This window comes from Sorex fumeus, unplaced genomic scaffold, assembly GCF_029834395.1.
Source record: "Sorex fumeus unplaced genomic scaffold, SorFum_2.1 ptg000024l, whole genome shotgun sequence".
In the NCBI taxonomy this organism is placed as follows: domain Eukaryota; kingdom Metazoa; phylum Chordata; class Mammalia; order Eulipotyphla; family Soricidae; genus Sorex; species Sorex fumeus.
This window is the reverse complement of record NW_026606081.1, coordinates 23,448,160-23,468,611: the sequence shown is the minus strand read 5'-3', so window position 1 is coordinate 23,468,611 and position 20,452 is coordinate 23,448,160. Positions and strand designations below refer to the sequence as shown.

Below are 20,452 nucleotides of genomic sequence, written 5' to 3'. Positions count from 1 at the left end.
TTATTCCTGCCTCAGTGTGTTGAGAGCATTCCCAGAAGTGGCCCAGTATCCAACCTGGGTCAGCAGTGCTCAGGGCAAGCTCCTAGACCCTGCACTGTCTCTGCACACCCAACAGACTGTCTTAGGCTCTAAAAAGATGTTTTTGTAAGAAAAAAATCAACATTTCATTTTACAGTTTTTCTTTTAAGTACTGGTTAACGTGAGGATTTCTTTAAACAACCAAAAATAATTCTGCGTAAATACTGTGCGAAATTTGTTCTGAGCTACTTCCGTAGCCCTCAAAGCATTGAGAGTCCAATAAAATGTAGAAGGAGCACCTCAAGTTCACTTAATAAAGCATTTTGTATGGTTTTTAAATTGGCAGGAGAAAAACTTAAGCCAAGAAAGAGAAATATGAAAGCATTCCGTAACTCGACGGCTGCTGCTATCCTGTGCATTGGACACCCTTAGTGTCCCCAATGTATTCTGGACACTAAGAGGGAACACAGAATCTAGCGGCTCGGGAGGGCTGAGGATTTCCTGGCTTCACGCCAAAACGCAGTTGCATGGGAATCTTCGCATGTTTTCCTGTAGATTTAAATGATTAAATAGTTACAAAGCAGTGGGTTTATTTAATGGCCAACTGGGAAACTTTATAAAGCCTTCTCATTCGCTTGGTGGAATTCTGTCCGGAACACTTGGCAGTGCTTGGGAAACAGTATCAAGATCAGGGCGGGATGGAAACATTGTATCCCCGGCCGTCGTGCCTCGCGAAGCCCGGGGCGATTAAGGAGCTCGGTGCCCCCGGGGACCTGGGAGGCGTCGGCCCAGGGAAAGGGACACGTCTACAAGGGTGTTGGCGCCGGGTCAACTCCACGAAGTTCCCGCCAACGACGCGAGGGCGTCCCGGGCGGCGGGGGCGGGGACAGGGACGGGGCGCGGCGGCGGGCGCGGCGGCGGTGGCAGTGCGCGTGCGCGCGGCCGCTCTAGCCCGCCGGGCTGGCTCGGTGGCTGTCACCGAGCCCGGCGCCGTGTTGTCATCGGCGGCGCGACGGGCGGCGGCGGCGGCAGCGCAGGCCCCGGCGGGGCGTTTGGTTTCGGTTTGGCCCGGGCTGCCCGCGGTGCTGACGGTTGCCATGGGCGTCCCCAAGTTTTACCGGTGGATCTCGGAGCGGTACCCCTGCCTCAGCGAAGTGGTGAAGGAGCATCAGGTGGGCGCGCGCGGCGGCGGGGGCGGGGGCGGGGGCGGGCGGCCGGGCCCAGTGTCACCGCGGCCCCGGGACCGCGCCGGCGGGGCGCCTGCTGCCGGCGCTCCCCGGACTCGGGTCCAGAAGCCAGTCCCGGTCCAGACACACGCACGGGCACGCACACGGCACGGGGACACGCACAAACAAACATGCACGCACGCACACGCTCGCGGACACGCGCGCACACACAGACACTCTCACCGACACAGGGGCACGCTCCAACATGCACACGCACGGACACGCATGCACACGCACGGACACTCACACGACACGGGGACACGCACAGACAAACATGCACGCACGCACACGCTCGCGGACACGCGCACATACACTCGCACTGACCCAGGGGCACGCTCCAACACGCACACGCACGCACACGCATGCACACACGGCCACGCATACATGCAGGCACGCACACAGACACAGAGACACGTATGCACACAGACACAGAATCACGCACACACATTCACACTTAGACACGCACACGGGCTCATGCATGGACACGCACACCCGGATACACACTCGCACACGGACATGCACACACACACAGACATGCACAGACACACAAACAGACGCACAGACATGCATGCACACGCACAAACTCACACGTATGCACACGCAGTCGGATTGGCGGGGTTGCCCGGCAAGGCTTGGTAGGGCTGAAGGGGGTGGGAAGAAAGAGAGACTGGCTTTGCACCTTACCCGGCCTGAAAATGGGCACAGCCCGTTTGTGCAGGTCCCACACGTGTGGAGGGAAGGGGGCTCGCAACTCACTGTGGCCACCCATCACCATTGGTCAGCATTGTCCATCTGTGCGGAAATGACACGGCGCGCTATGACGTAGAATGTGCATTTCTGTTTGTTGTCTTTGCCTGGTGGGTCGACTTGGGTTCAGGGAGAAACCAAGAAGAGAATTTGGCAAAGGTCTCTGGTTCCTTCTGGATGTGAGTCACTTAGCTCGAAAGTGGAAAAGTGTGATTGTTATTCAGACTAACTTGATAATATGTATTCTGGTCAATCAGGGATTGACTGCTGTTTTGTGCAGATTTTTTTTTTATTATTTGGTGGACGTATCTTGGAGTTTCACCATTTTCAGGAATTTTGTTACTGGCGATCAAGAAATAATTTCCTCACTGGGGCTGGAGCCATAGTGCAGAGGTAGGGTGCTTACCTTGCACAAGCCTGATCCTGGTTCAGCCCCCATCTCATATTGCCCTCTGGCTCAGAGCACTGTGATCCGAGTGCAGAGCCAGGAATAATCCTAGCATTGCCGGCCGTGCCCCCTGAGCACATTACGATGGATTTCAAACTTGGTTCACTAAAACTCATGTTTTCAAAAGCTTTTGATCCTGGTAGTGAGCTTTCGGTACTGAGGGGCTTCCCGGCTCAGGGTCCTGGGCCTCTCTGGGTGAGACTTCCTGGCCCCAGTGTCCAGGGCCAGTGACGTCAGGGGCCACTAGGGCCAAGCATTGGTGAGCTTCCACACGCCTCTGGCTCGAGCCCCTCAGGCTACAAACCCTGGCTGTATTGTTTCTAAACTTGCATGTTTAGAGGAGACGCCGGAACTGGAATCACTTTATAAAGTGCCTCTTCCCTTGCCCCCTCCCAAATTCCATTGAAATGTTGAGAATTTTTCAGATAACTTTTAATAAAACATCATCTTGAATGCACAGAAAGTCCATTATGTTTTTCTTTGGGAATTTCTTTGGCATGTAAGGCACAACAAAACTATACCAAGAGAAAGCAAATAGAAGGTGTGGCATTACCAATAGCTATGTTGGCTTATCACTGAACTGCTGCTTCAGCTCCCCCTTGTGTGCCTGTGTTGCAGCGTTGTTCCCCTTCCTTGGTCACAGACATGTTAGTAGAAAAGAAAGATCTGTGAGGCAGGGCCGTGAGAGTCTCTCCATAAGCAGTGCGCCTGCTAGCCAAGGGTTAGACATTCTTGGATCCACATGCCAAAAGCAAGAAGCAAGTTTTCAGAACTCTGTAAATTTCTTGACATAGTTTGAATATTCTAAAGAAACTCCGTTTCCTTAAAAAACAGATATACGGTAAGACCAGAAGTAATTTATAAACCTCAATGACTAAGTAAGAAGTAGGGCATTCTATCTCAATATAAGACCCGCTGACAAGGAAATTATTGCCTTTTTGTAGGAAAAATGAAATTTTTGAGAAGTCAGTGTCAAATAACAGGAAAAAAAGGAAACTCTTTTTCTCTTTTTGTGGCTGCTGTTGTAAAAGCCATGCTCAGAGGTGCGGGGGAAGGGGGTGCTGGGCCAGGCAGGTGGGTACTTGGGGACCTGCTGTGCCAGGGACTGAACTTAGCGCCTCTGTGACCACTTGAACCACACCCCTGGCCCAGGACACTAGGATCTGAGTAGCACCCCCAACTCTGGCTTCCGTGTTCTCCTGGACTCTGTGGGTCAGTGAGTCATGGTTTCCGGGCAGGTGCACCCTCTGAGCGTGGGGTCCGTCTGTGTCTGACCACTCCCTCCTCTTGGGTCACCAGTGTGTCTGGTGTCTGTCCGGGGACGCCTGGGTTCCCTCCTGGGTTCCCTCCTGGCCTGGCATGACTGGGGCCACTGACGGGGCTGCTTCTTCCTCTCTCTCTCTCTCTCTCTCTCTCTCTCTCTCTCTCTCTCTCTCTCTCTCTCTTTCTCCAGATTCCTGAGTTCGACAATCTGTACTTGGATATGAACGGCATCATCCACCAGTGCTCCCATCCCAACGACGACGATGTCCACTTCAGGATTTCCGATGATAAAATCTTCGCGGACATTTTCCACTACCTGGAGGTGCTGTTCCGCATCATCAAGCCCAGGAAAGTATTCTTTATGGCTGTTGACGGTGTCGCTCCGCGAGCAAAAATGAACCAGCAGCGTGGGAGGCGTTTTAGGTAAAGCACGGCTGTTCCTCGGAGAGCACTTCGAGATCAGCGATTGTCTGAAAGTTAATCAACTGTACCCTGTGTTCCTCCTCTCTCGTATCTGCTTAAATCCCTCCAGAAGTGTCAGTGTCTCCTACTAAGAATGCCGTATTTTATCAGGTCCGTAAGTGAAGTAACCAGGGGGGTGTCACTTCTCAGAGGCTGTAGGAAATCACTCTCCTGGAGGCCACGGATTTTTCTAGCTTCTGGTTGGTGATGTGGAAATGTCTGGAGTGGAGAAAACTCTGCCGAAGTTGCCCTGAGCTGGAGAGCTCAGAGCGAACTAGAGTGTTCTGCTGAAAACCTGCTTGGATTTCGGTTAATTCAGCAAACACTCATTGACTCCCAGACCCTGGGCTAGGTGCTGGCCCTGACAGAGTGTGGACTTGGGCTGGGAAGAAAGTTCCACCAGGGAAGACAGGGGTGCTGGACAGAACCACGTGTGACATGCTAGAAGCAGGAGAAGGGAAAGAATGAGAAGAGGTGGAACACAGGACTGTAAAGTGGTTCTACCAGAAAGATCATACAGGCAGAAGGTGCTTGCCTTGCATGCAGCTGACCTAGGTCTGATCCCTACCAACACATACACCCTGTCAGGAGGGATTCCTGAGCACAGAGCCAGGAGTAAGCCCTGAGCACCCCTGGAGTGGCTCCAAACCAAAACCAAAACAAACAAACAAAAAAAAAAACAGGAATAGAAAGTCAAAGCCCTGGGCTAGCAGGATCCTTCAGAGAGATGGGTCCGAGATCGTTCAGAGATCATTCAGCAATCATTCAGCCAGTAGAGTGCTTGCCTTGCATGAGGCTGACCTGAGTTCAATCCCCAGCTCCCTCTAATGGTCCTCCAAGTACCACTAGGGGTGATTCCTGAGCCCTGAGCCTAGAGTAAGCCCTGAGCACTGCTGAGTGTGGCCCCAAGTCCAAAGCAAAGTCGAAGTCCTGAACTTGTGGAATATTTCACATTATAATAGGTCCAGTAAGGCCATGCTTGGGAAGAGCAGAAATCACCCCAAGGGGTGTTGGAATTGAAGGGAAGAGCCCCTGAACTGGAGTGGTTAGGTCGCTCCCATCGGGAGCCAGTGGAGGAGAGAGCAGGGCCATGAGTGCTGTGTGGGAACAGGCCAGGTGGGCGAGGGCCCTCAGCATGGTGCTCCTGCCACGGGGACTGATTTGTGTCTCAGAGAGGAGCAGGAGCGTTCAGCAGGGGAAGCACAGGGTCTCTGGCTCAACTCCTGGCACGGCATGATCTCTCACGCATTGCCCGTAGCGACCCCCAAGAAAGCCAGAGGAGTATCCCTGAGCACCAGGCGGTGTGACCCCAAATCAAAACATACTCATCCTCAAAGGAGCGATTCTGTCAATACTGGGGGTCTGTGAAGTCCTTGCAGAGAAAGCCATCTCATCTCGTACAGGAATTCAGATCCCTAATCATCACCCAGACTTAGTCTCAATGTCTAGGAATTGGGCCCTGGAAATTCTTTTTTTCAGTTTTTGGGGTTCGGGGCTACGTCTGTAGGTACTTGGGGGGGAGGAAGTGCTCCTAGTTCTGGGCTGGGGGGGGGGGGGGGTCACTCCTGACGGTGCTTGAGAGAGCTCTGCAGTGCCAGGGTTGAGCTCAGACCCCCTGCCCTTTGCACTACCTCTCCAGGCCCTGCAAACTTAATCAGATTCTCCATGTTCTTTTGAGCTATTAATGTTGAAAAGGGATTTTTTAAAACCTAGTGCATCCCTCGTGTTCCTTACAAGAAAAAATCTAGCAGCTGTTTTAAACAGAAGAAATGTAATACAGAGAGTTTATTAAAATGGTTGTACAAACCAAAATAGAAAAACCAGGGATTTCAGGGGCTGTAGTTAATGATTCTATCAGAGCAATGATCATTGAGATGAAATATCTCAGAAGCACAGAATTACAGGGGCCGGGGCCCAGGAGAGCAGAACTGCCCTGGTGCCTGGGCAGTCCGGCCTCTGGAGGCCTTGGCATGAAGGTTAGGTGAGACTCTTCTTAGGTGTTACTTTGTGATCAGCATTTGTAGTGTTCTGTGTCCGTTTTAGACTGTTAACGTTATTTTACTTCCATAAAACCTAGCTGAAAAACTCATCTGCGGCTTATTTTTATCGAGTTACCTTTTGGTTTTGAATCTTAAAATTAATGAACTAAGATTTTAGCCATCAAGTCCTCTAACTCACGCCTGGCTTCCTGTAAAAAGGTTCCATGCCTTTCCCCAGAAAGCCTGAGTGACGTTTCTCCTTCACTTTGAAGGTCGGCAAAGGAGGCCGAAGACAAAATCAAGAAGGCAGTGGAGAAAGGAGAGACCCTTCCTGCCGAGGCCAGGTTTGACTCCAACTGCATCACACCAGGTAGGTTCATCCGGAGAAAACTGCTGAGAGGTTTTAAATATATTTTTTTTTACCCTTAAATGATTTTTTTTTTTAGTCTCAGTTACTTTCCTCCTTGGGGTTGATTGTGTCTGCCGGTTTCCAGCCGTCTCCTTGGTGGTGTAGTTCTTAGCCCTGGGCACCCTGGGAGACTGAGGGGGGCTCCCCAGTGTCCCTGAGACCTGCACCCAGCTCACCCCACCAAGCACCTTTCTCCCACGCAGAGCTGTGCGGAAGCCCTGGTGCTTTTCCATGAGGCTGTGACTCACTTCGGGCCAAGAAATACGTCCTGCTCGTGTTCCCCTTCTCAAGAGTCAGGGTTTCTGTGACTTTCAGAGGACTCACCAGTATAATACGCTTATTTTTTTATGCAGCAACCCACTTCATACTTTCCAAGTTTTGTCCAACATTACACTCTGCTACTTTAACGAAAACTGTGAAGTCTTAATAATTGTTTAGTAATGATGGAAGTTTTCTCTGTTATTAAGTAAAGCCACGTATCTTTTAGGATAGCAACCAGTCTTATGCTGTCTCTGCTTTGGCTGAATTGCCGGAGCCTAGGGATATGATTTGAGGCTCTGGGCCCCCAAATACCACTGGGAGCGCTCCTGGGCCGTGCGCGGGTGGGGCCGGCCCGCTCCAGCCCCACGCCGCCTTGGAGCGCCTCAGTGGACCTTGTTGTCTTTTCCTAAATGCTCATCATGATGCTTCCTCCTGTTTCCACCTTCATGCCTTTCTGGGTGGCGGTACTAATACTTGTTGCTGGGCTGAAAGTCCCCTGGGTGGCGGCATCTGTATTGTGTCCTTCTGTTGCTCTTCCTCCTCCTGGGCTTGGCCCCATGGCGGTGATCTTCTTCTCAAGTGATAAGAGTGAGATGCAGTGGTGAAGCCTGTCTGGGAAAGGGGCACCCTGTGCTCTTCAGCGTGTCTGAGAGTGTGTCCTTCTCTGGAATTCGTGACACCGCCACTCCTCAGAAACCCAGATCCAGTTTTATGTTGTCACTTGGGACTCATTGTTCTTGTGTATTTTTCAGGTTAAACTTGTAAAACTTTTTGTTTATAGGGACTGAATTCATGGCCAGGTTGCACGAGCATCTGAAGTATTTTGTAAATCTAAAAATTTCTACAGACAAGTCATGGCAAGGAGTTACCATCTACTTCTCGGGCCATGAGGTCATTATTTTTTTTTCTCCCCTCTAAGACCTATTTTAAGAACGTGAGATTCTGAGGCAAAACATCTAACCTATGTATTTTCCAACATTCTGTTAAGACTCCTGGAGAAGGCGAGCATAAAATCATGGAATTTATCAGATCCCAGAAAGCAAAGCCAGATCATGATCCCAACACCAGGCACTGCCTGTATGGTTTAGACGCTGACTTGGTAAGTCCCGTGTTTGCTGTTCCATACCTCACAGGAAAGTACCGAGGCCATTTATTCTGAGTCAGACGTTTTTCTGGCTGGGGAAATAAGTGTGATTACTGTTGCTTTTCCCAAGGTAGTTGGTAGTCCTAAAGTAGTTGGAAATGAGCACTGCAAGCTGTGTCCAGACACCAAAGCCACCAAACAGGAACACCCCCTTTTCCCTCCTCATAATCCAATCAGGAATTACTTTTTAATGAATGTTTGTGTCTAAGGAGCTATTGTTTATTGTCCTTGAATAAGCATCATGGTTTCTGTATGAAATGTGAGTTCTTTGAATTTGATACTGTATGAATGAGAGAAGGGCTGGAGCGATAGCACAGCGGTAGGGTGTTTGCCTTACAAGCGGCCAACATGGCCGACCCGAGTTCGATTCCTCCGCCCCTCTCGGAGAGCCCGGCAAGCTACCGAGAGTATTCGATATGCCAGACACAGTAACAACAAAGTCTCCAATGGAGACGTTACTGGGCCCGCTCGAGCAAATCGACGATCAACGGGAGGGCCTTTACCTTTATGAATGAGAGAAGAGAAACTTTTTGTAATCATTTTCCCAACAGATTATGCTTGGATTAACAAGCCATGAAGCACATTTCTCTCTTTTAAGAGAAGAGGTTCGGTTTGGCGGCAAAAAGACACAAAGGTAAATCAACCATATGTTGGCAGGAAGGATAGAAATTAAGCATGTTAGCGGCTGGGGTGATAGTACAGAAGTACAGAGCACTTGCCTTGCATGCAGCCAGTTTGGGTTAGATTCCTGGCACCACAGATGTGGTCCTAGCCCTGCCAGAAGTAAGCCCTGAGCACCACCAGGTTCAGCCCCAAAACAAAAAGAATGTTAATGGGGGGAAGGGGTTCTGGAGAGATGTACTGGAGTAAAGCCCTTGCTCTGCATGTGGCAGAACCCAGTACTAATTCCCACACGTGCTGGGTCCCCCCAAGCCTCCCAGGACTGATCCCTAAGTATAGAGCCAGGACTAAGCCCTGGGTACTGCCTGCTCTGGCACCAAAACCAGGAAAGAAAGAGTGCTACCTCAATAACTCTCTCATCTGAAATTTACTTTCATCCTAGTGTCTGGTACACAAAAGTTTAAAATTTGATGAAACCCACTCTTTTTCCCCTTCGTTGTCTATATTTTTAATATGCTGTTTAAGAAGTCAATGCGAGGGCTGGAGCAATAGCACAGCAGGTAGGGCATTTGCCTTGCACATGGCCAACCTGGGTTCGATTCCCAGCATCCCATAGGGTCCCCTGAACACCACCAGGGGTACTTCCTGAGTGCAGAGCCAAGAGTCAGCCCTGTGCATCACCGAGTATGACCCAAAAAGCAAATAAATAAATTAAAAAATAAAAAAGAAGAAGTTGATGCGAAATCCACTGTTGTAAGTCTTTGGCTTTTTTTTTTTTTCACTTTCTAAGAGTTTTGGAGTTTTAGCTTTTACTTAGGCTTTGAGCATGCGAAGTCCATTTTTGTACGTGATACAAGGTTCCAGCTTTATTCTTTTGCACGCAGACGTGCAGTATTCTTAGCTTCTTGTGTTGGCACTCTGGCTGAAAACCACATGACAGTGTACGGGCAGTTTTATTTCTGTGTTCTGTAGTCTCTTCCATTTGTTTGAAAGTGTTTCTTTTTGTTGTTGGTATTGTTTTGGTTTTTGGTATTCTTTCTTTTTGTCAAGACCCCACCTTTTGGGTTATTAGGAAGGGTGAGACCTATGACTTTCTTGTTGTTCAAGATTAACTTGGCCATTTGGAGTTTGTGGAGACTAATAATTTTTAGCATGACTTTTCCTGTGTTTGAAAAAATCTTTAGGATTTAATGGGTCTGTCCTTGAATCTGAAGATTCCTTTGAGTACTTAAGTCCGATAGCTCCTTATCATTACATCTTAATGTTAAGTAGTCAGATTCTTTAAGATGGGATGTTCATTAACTTTGTTTTATCTATTATAATTGCAGTTTTATTGCTTTATGCTTCCCTGCAGATTTTATGTAAATCATATATTTTTATTCCATAAATTAACTGTTATAATAATCGGTTTGGTTTTAATCTTTGCTGTTTTTAAATTTGAATTTTGAAAATATCGTTGACCCTCTGAATTATCCTGTTACAGAGTATGTGCACCAGAAGAAACCACATTTCACCTCCTACACTTGTCTTTAATGAGAGAATATATTGACTATGAGTTTTCATCATTGAAAGTAAGTACTAGGAAATCGCGAGCCAGAGAGGGCCACACAGAATGCTCAAGAGGCTGACGGATTTTCTTATTGGCCGTAGGACAAGATCACATTTAAGTATGACATCGAAAGGATAATAGATGATTGGATTTTGATGGGTTTTCTTGTTGGCAATGATTTTATCCCCCATCTACCTCATTTACATATTAACCACGATGCACTGCCTCTGCTTTACGGAACATATATCAGCGTCCTGCCAGAACTCGGGGGTAAGAAACGCTTTAGCGCCACTAGGGGCTGCTCACACTGGCTCTCAGTTAGCCTGGACAAAATGCCATTCAGCTTATTAGATTATCACATGTGGAGATAACGTAAGGGGGAAATGGGCCTTCTTTTGTTCTAAGGACTCTGTTTCTGGGGCTGGAGCCATAGTACAACAGGTGGGCATTTGCCCTGCACGTGGCCGACCCGGGTTCAATTCCTGACATCCCCAACCATGCTAGTAGTGACCCGTGAGTGAAGAGCCAGGAGTAAGAGCATTGCCAGGGATGGCCAAAAACAAAAGGAAAAGAAAAGAAGAAGAAGAACTCTATTTCTGATGTTTTGCTCAGTTCATTTTTAAGCCTAGGAGTTCAGTGTTCTGCATGGGTAAGCCGTGGAAGGTTTCCTAAGGAGGGAAGGGGTTTTCAGTCCGAGGTGAATGGCACATAGGCTGCTGAGCAAAGCATCAGGCCAACACGCCTCCCGCCTCATCCTCCCCACCAGCCCTCCAAGCTCAGCGGCTTGTTGAATGGTTCTTAGCCAATGTGAGGGCGGGGGTTGTTCTGTGAATCTGGACCTTGTTATGTTTCGCTGTGGTTCTTCCTGTACTGTGTATTTTAATGATAGCCAGATCACAGACCCTAGAGCAGACTCTGGGTCCAGGCTGGTGTTTGCTGTCTTCATTAGTGTACTGCCAACACTCCACTCTCTGTGAAAAGAATCTGGTAAACTTGTCGGAAAAAAACGAACGTCAGCTTCCAGTGTAACCGTTGGACTTGTCCTTCCAGGCTACATTAATGAAAGCGGGCACCTCAACTTACCTCGTTTTGAGAAGTACCTTGTGAAATTATCAGATGTAAGTAATACAAGGTGATATGTTCTTGTCCCAGGGAGATGTAAATGAGTATTTGACCGATTTCGTAAAACCAGGGGGAGAAGCTTTATAATTCTCATCCTGCCTTTTCGAGGGGCTGAGGAATAATGCACCTCGGTTACCTTTGTTTCGGCTTAAGTTTCCAGAGTAGCCAGTGAGCTCTCCCCAGGTGCAGGAAGGTACTGTGCTCGGCTTCCCCACTTCTCCCAGCTGGTCCCTGGGAGAGGCTGGGCTAGCTCACTGGCAGGCACAGGCTGAGGGTCTCACGCGAGCGAACTCTCTCTGCAGTTTGACCGGGAGCACTTCAGCGAAGTGTTTGTGGACCTCAAGTGGTTTGAGAGCAAAGTTGGTAACAAGTACCTCAATGAAGCCGCGGGTGCTGCCGCCGAGGAAGCCTTGAACTACAAGGAAAAGAAAAAATCAAAGGTGTCCAATTTTCCAGTGTCCTTTCATTGTTTGAGCTGTAATGGTGAACGGATATTTCTAAATTATTTTTCTTCCCATGATTGGCAGGTTGCCTCGTTTCAGTTTCATTTCTTCCCTTTCAAAAGCCGGTTTTGGTTTCTTTTTCTCCTGGTTTCTTTTTCTCTTAGGTGCTGTCATTTTAAAATCTGACCTTTAAAATGTGTTTCTTGTTTTTCCTCTTGAAGAACAACATTGTGTCTCCTTATTTCTTTCCCAAGTGTAGAAAACATTTCTACGGATAAGAACCTAGAAAATCAGTTTTTGAAATGTTGATTTTTAAGGGGCCTGTGCGATAGCACAGTGGGCAGGACTCCTGCCTTGCATGTGTCACCACCTAGGCTTTGGTGTTTGGCATCCTATTTGGTCCGCCAAGCCTCCAGGAGTGATCCTGAACAGGTGTGGCCAAAGCTCCCCCCCCAAAAAAAATATATTAAAATAAAATTAAAATGTAGCTGCTTACATGATTTAGTGTTACGAAATAGACCGGTGACTTCTTTAGAAATAATTTATTTAAAATCATATATGAAATATTAGCAGTAGGTTAAGCTAAGCATAATTGGAAGCGTGCTAGCTAGTAAGTGCATCTGTGCTCAATAAATGAACAGTAAATAAATGAACGTAGCATCAGCGTATGCTGGTACCGAGTGAAAAATTCCACTGTGTCCTAAAGGATGTCTTACTAGTGTTGGCATGAAGGACCTCTTCTGAAATCACCTCATCCTGTCTGTAATTTTTCACTGGGTTCTAATGAAATTGATGAGTTTCCAGCATGTTCCTGTCGCCCGAGTGTGGGTTAATTTAGGTTGTATTTAGGTCTGTACCTGCCAGCTTTTTCTGCGGGAAGGGTCATGCTCCCGCGTGCCACCGGCTGCTTGGCTGTTCTACCCCAGAACTTTGTGGCGCCTAGTGCTTGCCTGGGTTTTCCTCTAAGAAGACAGACTCTGCCACTCTGGGGGAACTGAGCTCCCAGAGTTTCATAGTGATCCTGGTTCTGTCCAATTCCATTTCTTCGGCTTCTTGAGTCTTCTAGACCTGTGTGGTTCACGTTAGAGTCAGGATGAGTGCAGACAATGAGAGCTGCTGGTGGGAAGGTCCATGGGCAGGAAGGGAGAGGCTGTGGGGAGGATCCCTGGCTAGGCCAGCAGGGAGGAGAGAAGTAAGGTGACCGGGAGGAAGGGCCTGGGGGCGGGGGGCAGACAGAAGCCTGCGAGAAGAACTGGAAGTGGGGGTCAGTGTCGGAGTGAGATCGAGGCAGTGGTTTCCAGTCGTTGCATGCAGTGGTAGGTTGCCAACAGCTCAGAAGCTGTCATAACAGCATCAAACTTAAATAAATGACACAAGGATTTGACATGATTTTGCACCTTTGTGTAGGTGAAATTTGGGGGGCATTTTTTTACCTGGAATAAATATATAATTGATTACATCTATTTAATGTAATTTTTTTACATTCTGAGAGTTACTTGAAAAACTGGGTGTTACGTTGTACGTGGTAAAGATGTTATAGCCTTTCAGAATGAATCATATAAAACCAAAGTTATCCTTACAGTCTTACGGGATTATTTTTAGAACAAGTTTTTATAGTGTCCCCTGTGAGATGACTCATCTTGAAACACATTTTGCCTTTGACTTTTTTTTATTGATTTATAATTTTTGTAGGACCAGGAAAACTTGTGTTGGGCTGCTTTAGACAGAAATGAAGAAATGGCAGCATTGAAGGGTGAGTTCAGCCTTTGGGTTGCGTGCTGTTTCCGTGATGGTCATTGTTGTATTGTTTCCTTCATTCATTTTAACTGGGTAATACTGGCGGTAACGGGTGTCTGAGGGTTTGTAAACAGTTACTTTGGTATATATTTGTCATACGGTCTTGGGAGGAAAGAAGAGTATTTATAATTGTCAGCCACTATTTTTCTGGTCTTTTCCCCCAGATAATCTTGAAGATGAGCCTGAGGATGACGACCTATTTGAAACAGAGTTCAGGCAGTACAAGAGAACATACTACATGGCCAAGATGGGGGTGGATGTGGTGTCTGAGTATGTTTTTAATCAATGCTTTGACTTTAAAGCGGCAAGGTTCATTCTTCAGAAAACAGCATTGTTACAATAGTTAAGATTGCAAGCAAGAAAGATTTTGTTTCATACATTTTGTAGCTGTTTCAGCTCTCAAGGTTTTTGGAGAAGCTTGTGTAACTAACAAGTGTTATATTTCTTTATTAAAAATTGCAAAGTTGGAGAAACTTCTCTTGCATGCAGTGAGCTGGGCTCAGTCTTGGTGTCACTGCCGAGAGGAACCCTGAGCCCGTGTGGATTCATACTGAATCCAGTGCCGAGACAGTTTTTCTTATTTGTAATTCTTCACATGCTCATCGGATAGCGTATATGAGTTGAAATGTGATGTCAGCGAACACCGTGCCCCCAAGACAGTGGCCCATCTCCTGAAAACGCTGTTCTAATAAAAATGATCTTTTCCCCTTCCAGTGACTTCCTGGCGGCCCAGGCCGCATGCTACGTGCAGGCCATCCAGTGGGTCCTGCATTACTACTACCACGGGGTGCAGTCCTGGAGCTGGTGAGCTAACGGGAGTGTCCGTGCTCATCACGGGAGCCGTTCATGGGGGGAGGTGGGGTCTCGCCTTTACATTCTGGTTATTGTGTCTTTAACAAGGGATACTTATAGCTCAGTTTAACTAAAATCCTAGTTTAATCTAAATATAATAAACTGACATGAAAATAGTTCAGTGACCTAAGACAAAAATCCTTTCTTTGTTTTGGTCTTTATTCATTTAAGAATGTAAGATCGGGCCGGAGTGATAACACAGCGGCTAGGGTGTTTGCCTTGCACAAGACCAACCCGGGTTCAATTCCCAGCATCCCATATGGTCCCCTGCGCACTGCCAGGAATAATTCCTGAGTGCAGAGCCAGGAGTATCCCCCAGTGCATCACCGGTGTGACCCAAAAAGCAAAAACAAACAAACAAACAAAAAAGAATTGTAAGGCCTTATCTTGATGTGACAAAGTCTTGATTATAGGGCCTGAGTGATCGTGTATGGTAGTGAGGTGTTCATTATTTTCCTCTGTACATTTTTGTGTTTGAGAAAGTTTTTCTGGGCTAGAGCAAAAATACAGGGTTGGGCTGCTTGTCTCGTAGTAGACCCACCTAGATTCGATCTTTGTCACCTACCCTGAGCACTGCCAAGAGTGATCCCTGAGTCCAGAGCCAGGAGTAAGCCCTGAGCACTGCCGGAGTTTAAAAAAAAAAAAAAAAAAACGAAAAAAAGAAAAACCAAAAAAGAAAAAAAGTTTTTCTGTTGGGGTAATTTTTGCAAAATGGGCTATTTGAACATTAAACCAAGAAGAATGCAGTTAAGAAATCTTGCTTTTCCTGAAAATAGTATAGATTTTCTGTATCCCTCATGTTTTCTATTCCAGCAAATTCTATTTGCATTTCATAATTATCCACCAAATAGCTAACAACAAACAGAAAACATGATTTCGGGGAAAACAGATACTTTTATATAACAGCGTCAGTTCGTTTGCGAAGCATTTCCATCCGACCTTGTTTTAAGTCACTGCACAGCAAAACAAATGAACGCAAAAGAGTGTGGCACTAAGAGCCTTGAAAAAAGAGGATCTTTAGCCAAACTAGTCTCCAAACAATCCTGGGGATGGAACCTGGGCGACGGCCCACAGGGGACCTGCCTTCCCTGCTGTCCCTTCCAGCCCCGCCTCAGCTTTCCAGAGAGCTGAACTCCTTAGAGCGTTCAGGTAGTGAAAGTAGGGGCATAATTTTTTTCACCCTTGTAAAAAAAAAAATTAAATGAAAAAAGTTTACAGCTGATATTATGCTTATTGCTTAACAATCTCTTAATCAAAAGTAAATATGGGGGCGGGGGGGGCGGGGCATGACGAGCGATAGCACAGCAGGTAGGGCGTTTGCCTTGCACGCAGCCAACCCAGGTTCGATCCCCAGCATCCCATATGGTCCCCTGAGCACCGCCAGGAGTAACTCCTGAGTGCAGAGCCAGGAGTAACCCCTGAGCATCACCGGGTGTGACCCAAAAAGAAAAAAGAAAACAAAAAAGGGTGAATATTGGTATTTTTGATCCATTTTGCCATTTTGTAAATGCCAGTTCTGCCTCGTAGGTATTACCCCTACCACTACGCTCCCTTCCTGTCCGACATCCGCAACATCAGCGCGCTCCAGATCCAGTTTGAACTCGGGAAGCCCTTCAAGCCATTCGAGCAGCTGCTCGCTGTCCTCCCAGCCGCCAGCAAGAGTCTGCTGCCCGCCTGCTACCAGGTGGGCCTCGGGGAGAAGCCCTGATGCTCGCGTGGGTCTGGAGGAGCGGTTCCTGGGGACCAGGAACACGGCACCCACATTTGGTAGCAGCCAGAGTACTTAGTATTTAGTGTTTAGGCTAATGGCTGAACGCGGGGGTGTCTTGTATGTGCGTGGTCTTCTAGATCTCTGAGTGGCCCTTGGCACATGCAAGACCCTTTGCCTTCTCCCCTCCCACAATCCCTCCCTCAGACACACCCTGCTGCCCCTCGAGCACACACTCTTCCTGCCTCAGACTCAGGCTTCGTGAGCAGTGCCGCCGTGCCACCCCACTCGGCTCTCGGAAAGCTCACCTGCCCCTCACCCTCGGCTCTGGATCTCCGCCTCTCCCGTTCTTGTCTCATCTGTCCCTAGAGACAGTGACGCCAGTCCTGCTGGACCAGGGCACTGTGAGCATTGCTAGTACATCTGTTTGGACGATTTTCTGCCTGAGATGTGATGGTATTAAATATTTTAAGTATCACCTGAGAAATAGTGTTTTATTTCTATATAAAATTTTTTTTTCTGCTTTTTCGGTCACACCCGGCGATGCACAGGGGTTACTCCTGGCTCTGCGCTCAGGAATTACCCCTGGCTGTGCCCAGGGGACGATATGGGATGCTGGGAATCGAACCTGGGTTGACCGCATGTAAGGCAAAGGCCCTACCCTCTCTGCTATTGCTCCAGCCCCTTATTTCTATAAAAACTTTTATATCCTGATTTTTTAGAATACATTTTCAGCTTTCTCTGTCTTCCTCTGTTACAAAATCTTTCGGGGCGCTGAAGGGAGGGCACAGGGTCAGGCCTTGCCTGCAGCCTGCCCTGGTTCAATCTGCTGCGCCCCATATGGTCCCAACTAGTGTGCCGACATGGATCTGATGGGGAGAAATCTGATTCTGCTTTGCTCAGGCGTTTTAAGTTATCAGGCTGGAGCAATAGTACAGCAGGGACGATGCTTCGATCCCTGACATCCCAGGTTGTCCCCCCCGAGCACTGCCAGGAATAATTCCTGAGTTCAGAGTCAAGAATAAACCCTGAGCACAGCTGGGTGTGGCCCAAAACAAAACAAAAATAAGAGCAAAATTTTAATTATAAGGCGGCATATTCAAAATCTATGCGCAAGCATGAATTCTTCTGTTCCTGTTAATGTTGTCCGTATTTTCCAGCATTTGATGACCAGCGAAGACTCGCCGATCATAGAGTATTACCCTCCGGACTTCAAAACAGACCTCAATGGGAAGCAGCAGGAGTGGGAAGCCGTGGTCCTCATCCCGTTCATCGACGAGGTTGGTGCTGGGCCCGTCACACACGGAGGCTGGCCTGAGTGCCGGGATGGTGGCTTGTTTGGGTGTCTTTCAAGAGTGCTGTCTCCCACCCTGGCGTACCATGCCACACCCCCACCAGAGGACCTTCAGCCTTTCGCCCAGGCCGGGGTCACTCACTCGGCCTCTCCCCTCCCCCCTCCCCCCACCACCTCAGCTCTGCTGAAGCACTTGCTCTCCTTCAGCCTTGTATGTGTCCTTTACATCCTTCATGTGTGTCAAGCCATGACACATTATAGCCCAGGTATGAGGGAAGTAGCGTATCGCCCAGTATGATTCTTTTGCTTCCGCACGACTCTCTCCCTTCCCATCCGTGTTTCAGCAAAGGGCGCTATTTGTCCCTTTCTTTTTTTAATCCCTTTTTGTAAGCTGATCGGTGTCCACATACACGTGAGCCCCTCACCGTGTCCCCTCTCTGTGGGTCCTCGGCTTGTCCCTGGTCTTGGCTGCGTCAGTAGCCCTGCAGTGAGTCTGGGATGCACGTGTGCTCCTGAGGTCTTGTCTGTGCTCGGCCAGCGGTGTCGTGCAGCCCTGCCTCAGGTGTGTCTCCTGTCCCTGCCCGGGAGGCCTCCAGGCTGGTTTCCACACAAAGTAGAAGAGTTGGGATTGCACCAGCAGTGTATGATTCTTCCTCGTTTTCCAGACCCTTGCCAGCACTGGTTGCTTCTGGCCTCTTTGAATTTTTATTTTTTAAAAAAAATGTTTTTAATTGAGGTAACACGGTTACAGGTGGTGCTTCTGTACTTGCGCCGGGTGTGCAATCATGGCAGCCCTGCACTGTCTCAGACACAGACCCTCCCGCTCATCCTGATGGCATCTCTGGTTCCTTTGAGCCTTTCAGGTGTCCCCACTCGTGTCGCCTTGTATGTCACCGGTGTCTCGATTTGCTCTGTGACTGGGGTGGAGTATAACCATCCTGATCAGTTCAGGTTCAGAGGCTCCTTCTCTCACGGGACTTACGTTTCTTCTAACAGACCTCGCCTGCTTCTCCCGTAGGGGTTTGGGTCCGTTACCTGCCGTGCCCCTCACGAGAATGAGTTATTGTGTCCTCCAGAAAACACTCATTCTTTCTCTGAGGCATGCATATTGTGCATTTTTGTGTGTGTGCCCATTTGGCGCACAGTGTGAAGACGGTCCATTCCCCTTGAACGTGCGCGTGGAGTAACCAAGGTCCTCGCATGCTTGGAGAACCGAGCAGGTGGAGCATGTGCCCTGCTCACTGCGCCCGGTTTTAGCCCTGGTGCCGAGAGGCCTGGGAACTGCCGGGAGGACCAGCTGTGATAGGGTCACTTCACACCTCTCCCACTCCAAACAGGAAGTTAGTCCAGGGCCACTCGCCCTGCGTGTGTCCGGTCTGGGTTCAGTGCCCAGCACCGTATGTGGCCCCACATCCACCAGAAGTGACCCTTGAGCACAGGGCCAGGGTCGCCCTTGAGTAGTGCCATATTTTGAATTAATGTTTACGATATTCATTGAGGTTTCTTCATGAAATTCACAGGTTTCTGTCAGATGACAGATTTCCAGTCTTGGGAAGGTATTTGATTTTCTCCTGTTCTTGTCCAGGCGTGGGGGCTCTTCTTGGCCTTGTTGAGGAACAGGTTGAGAGGGATCTGCAGAGCCTGCAGTCTCCAAGGGCCTGTGGAACAGAGACGTGGCTTTGCATGTAACGACATGGAAAAGCTTCCTTAGTTGAGTTTACTTTGAGAATCAAATGATGATTTCGTGTAGGGAGGGAAGAGACTTATTCTGTCTGTCAGGGTGTTCAGGCTCAGCAATCTGTCTCTTGATTGTTCTGTTCAGAAGCGGCTGCTGGAAGCCATGGAGACTTGTAATCACTCCCTCAAGACGGAGGAGAGGAAGAGAAACCAGCACAGCGAGTGCCTCATGTGCTGGTACGACGGCGACGCAGACTTCCCCTACGCCTCGCCCTGGCCGGAGAAGTTCCCCGCCATAGAGCGGTGCTGCGCAAGGCATGTTGCCCCCCTCAGCAGGCCGAGGGCCGCAGACAGCGATGGGGTCGGGGAGCGGATGCCCCCCACAGCAGGCCGAGGGCCTCGCGAGCTGGGCGGGTCGGGGCCAGAGCAGCATTCTCCCTCACTCAGCGTTACTTGATAACGCTGTGCTGTTGCCACTTTTCTCAGTTACTCCACCAGCGAGGAAAATAAATCAAAGACCCTTCTGTCTTCTTGCCACAACGAAACCTCTTCGTTCTCTTTCTTATCTTCCCTGCAAATAACTGACCAAGATGGAAACCCAGTTGCAAATAAGTGGCCTCTCTGTTGGGATTCTTCATTTTGTTAAGACAGGAAGATGAAATAGAGATCGTGAAATTCTAGGTCTCCAGGCGTGGAGGCAATGGAGGTTTCTGTGATATACTTTAAGCGTGCCCTGGTCAAGCTGATAAACAGATCAGTTTTAGATTAGTGGGGAATATCTCTGCCCAGTAGCCCAAGACATGGTCGTGTCTGGCCTGTGACCCAGAGAGGGGGCGTCCTGCTCTATCCTGGTCTTGAAGGATGAATTGTCATTCCTTGTTGAAATGCAAGGATGATCCTTGCAGAATAACCACCGGAATGCGGAGAAGCTGGATGTTGGTAGGATTGAATTTTTAATTAAATGCCTCCATTTATTTTCTAGATGTAAAATAATATCCTTAGATGCTTGGCGTGTAGACATCAGCAAGAACAGGATAACCAAAGTTGACCAGAAAGCGTTGTATTTCTGTGGATTCCCTACGCTCAAGCACATCAAACACAAAGTCAGTGACTGTTTCGTTTCATGATTTTTCTTTCACTTTCTTATATGTAAAGAGTCAATGGAAAAATAATTAAATTGTAATATTTGGAATTCTCTTGAAGTTTTTTTTGAAGAAAAGTGGGGTTCAAGTGTTTCAGCAAAGCAGCCGTGGAGAAAACATGATGTTGGAAATAATGGTGGATCCGGATTCAGAGGATGCTGTGAGTAATTGTCACATGCTTATTAGGTGTTTATCATGCACCAGTTCTCCCTAGCCGCAGGTTAATATGCAGTCATTCCAGAAGTTTCCCCCAAATAAGGATGTGGCAAAGACACATTCACACGAAAGAA

At 48.3% G+C, this 20,452-nt stretch overlaps 1 protein-coding gene across 1 annotated transcript in view; it reads left to right on the top strand.

Annotated features, from left to right (window-relative positions):
- Positions 1–1,009: 1,009 nt before the first annotated feature.
- The window catches only part of XRN1 (5'-3' exoribonuclease 1), a 52,999-nt gene continuing 33,556 nt past the window's right edge, over positions 1,010–20,452 (top strand). Inside the window, exons 1-18 of the mRNA XM_056113939.1 lie at positions 1,010–1,190; positions 3,893–4,125; positions 6,416–6,513; positions 7,595–7,704; positions 7,802–7,912; positions 8,509–8,591; positions 10,062–10,149; positions 10,229–10,397; positions 11,178–11,245; positions 11,552–11,689; positions 13,385–13,445; positions 13,654–13,759; positions 14,204–14,293; positions 15,869–16,025; positions 17,210–17,329; positions 19,166–19,335; positions 20,003–20,123; positions 20,224–20,322. Of these exons, the coding sequence (XP_055969914.1) occupies positions 1,116–1,190; positions 3,893–4,125; positions 6,416–6,513; positions 7,595–7,704; positions 7,802–7,912; positions 8,509–8,591; positions 10,062–10,149; positions 10,229–10,397; positions 11,178–11,245; positions 11,552–11,689; positions 13,385–13,445; positions 13,654–13,759; positions 14,204–14,293; positions 15,869–16,025; positions 17,210–17,329; positions 19,166–19,335; positions 20,003–20,123; positions 20,224–20,322 (2,097 nt within the window). The 5' untranslated portion in view covers positions 1,010–1,115. The remainder of the gene's footprint in view (positions 1,191–3,892; positions 4,126–6,415; positions 6,514–7,594; positions 7,705–7,801; positions 7,913–8,508; positions 8,592–10,061; positions 10,150–10,228; positions 10,398–11,177; positions 11,246–11,551; positions 11,690–13,384; positions 13,446–13,653; positions 13,760–14,203; positions 14,294–15,868; positions 16,026–17,209; positions 17,330–19,165; positions 19,336–20,002; positions 20,124–20,223; positions 20,323–20,452) is intronic.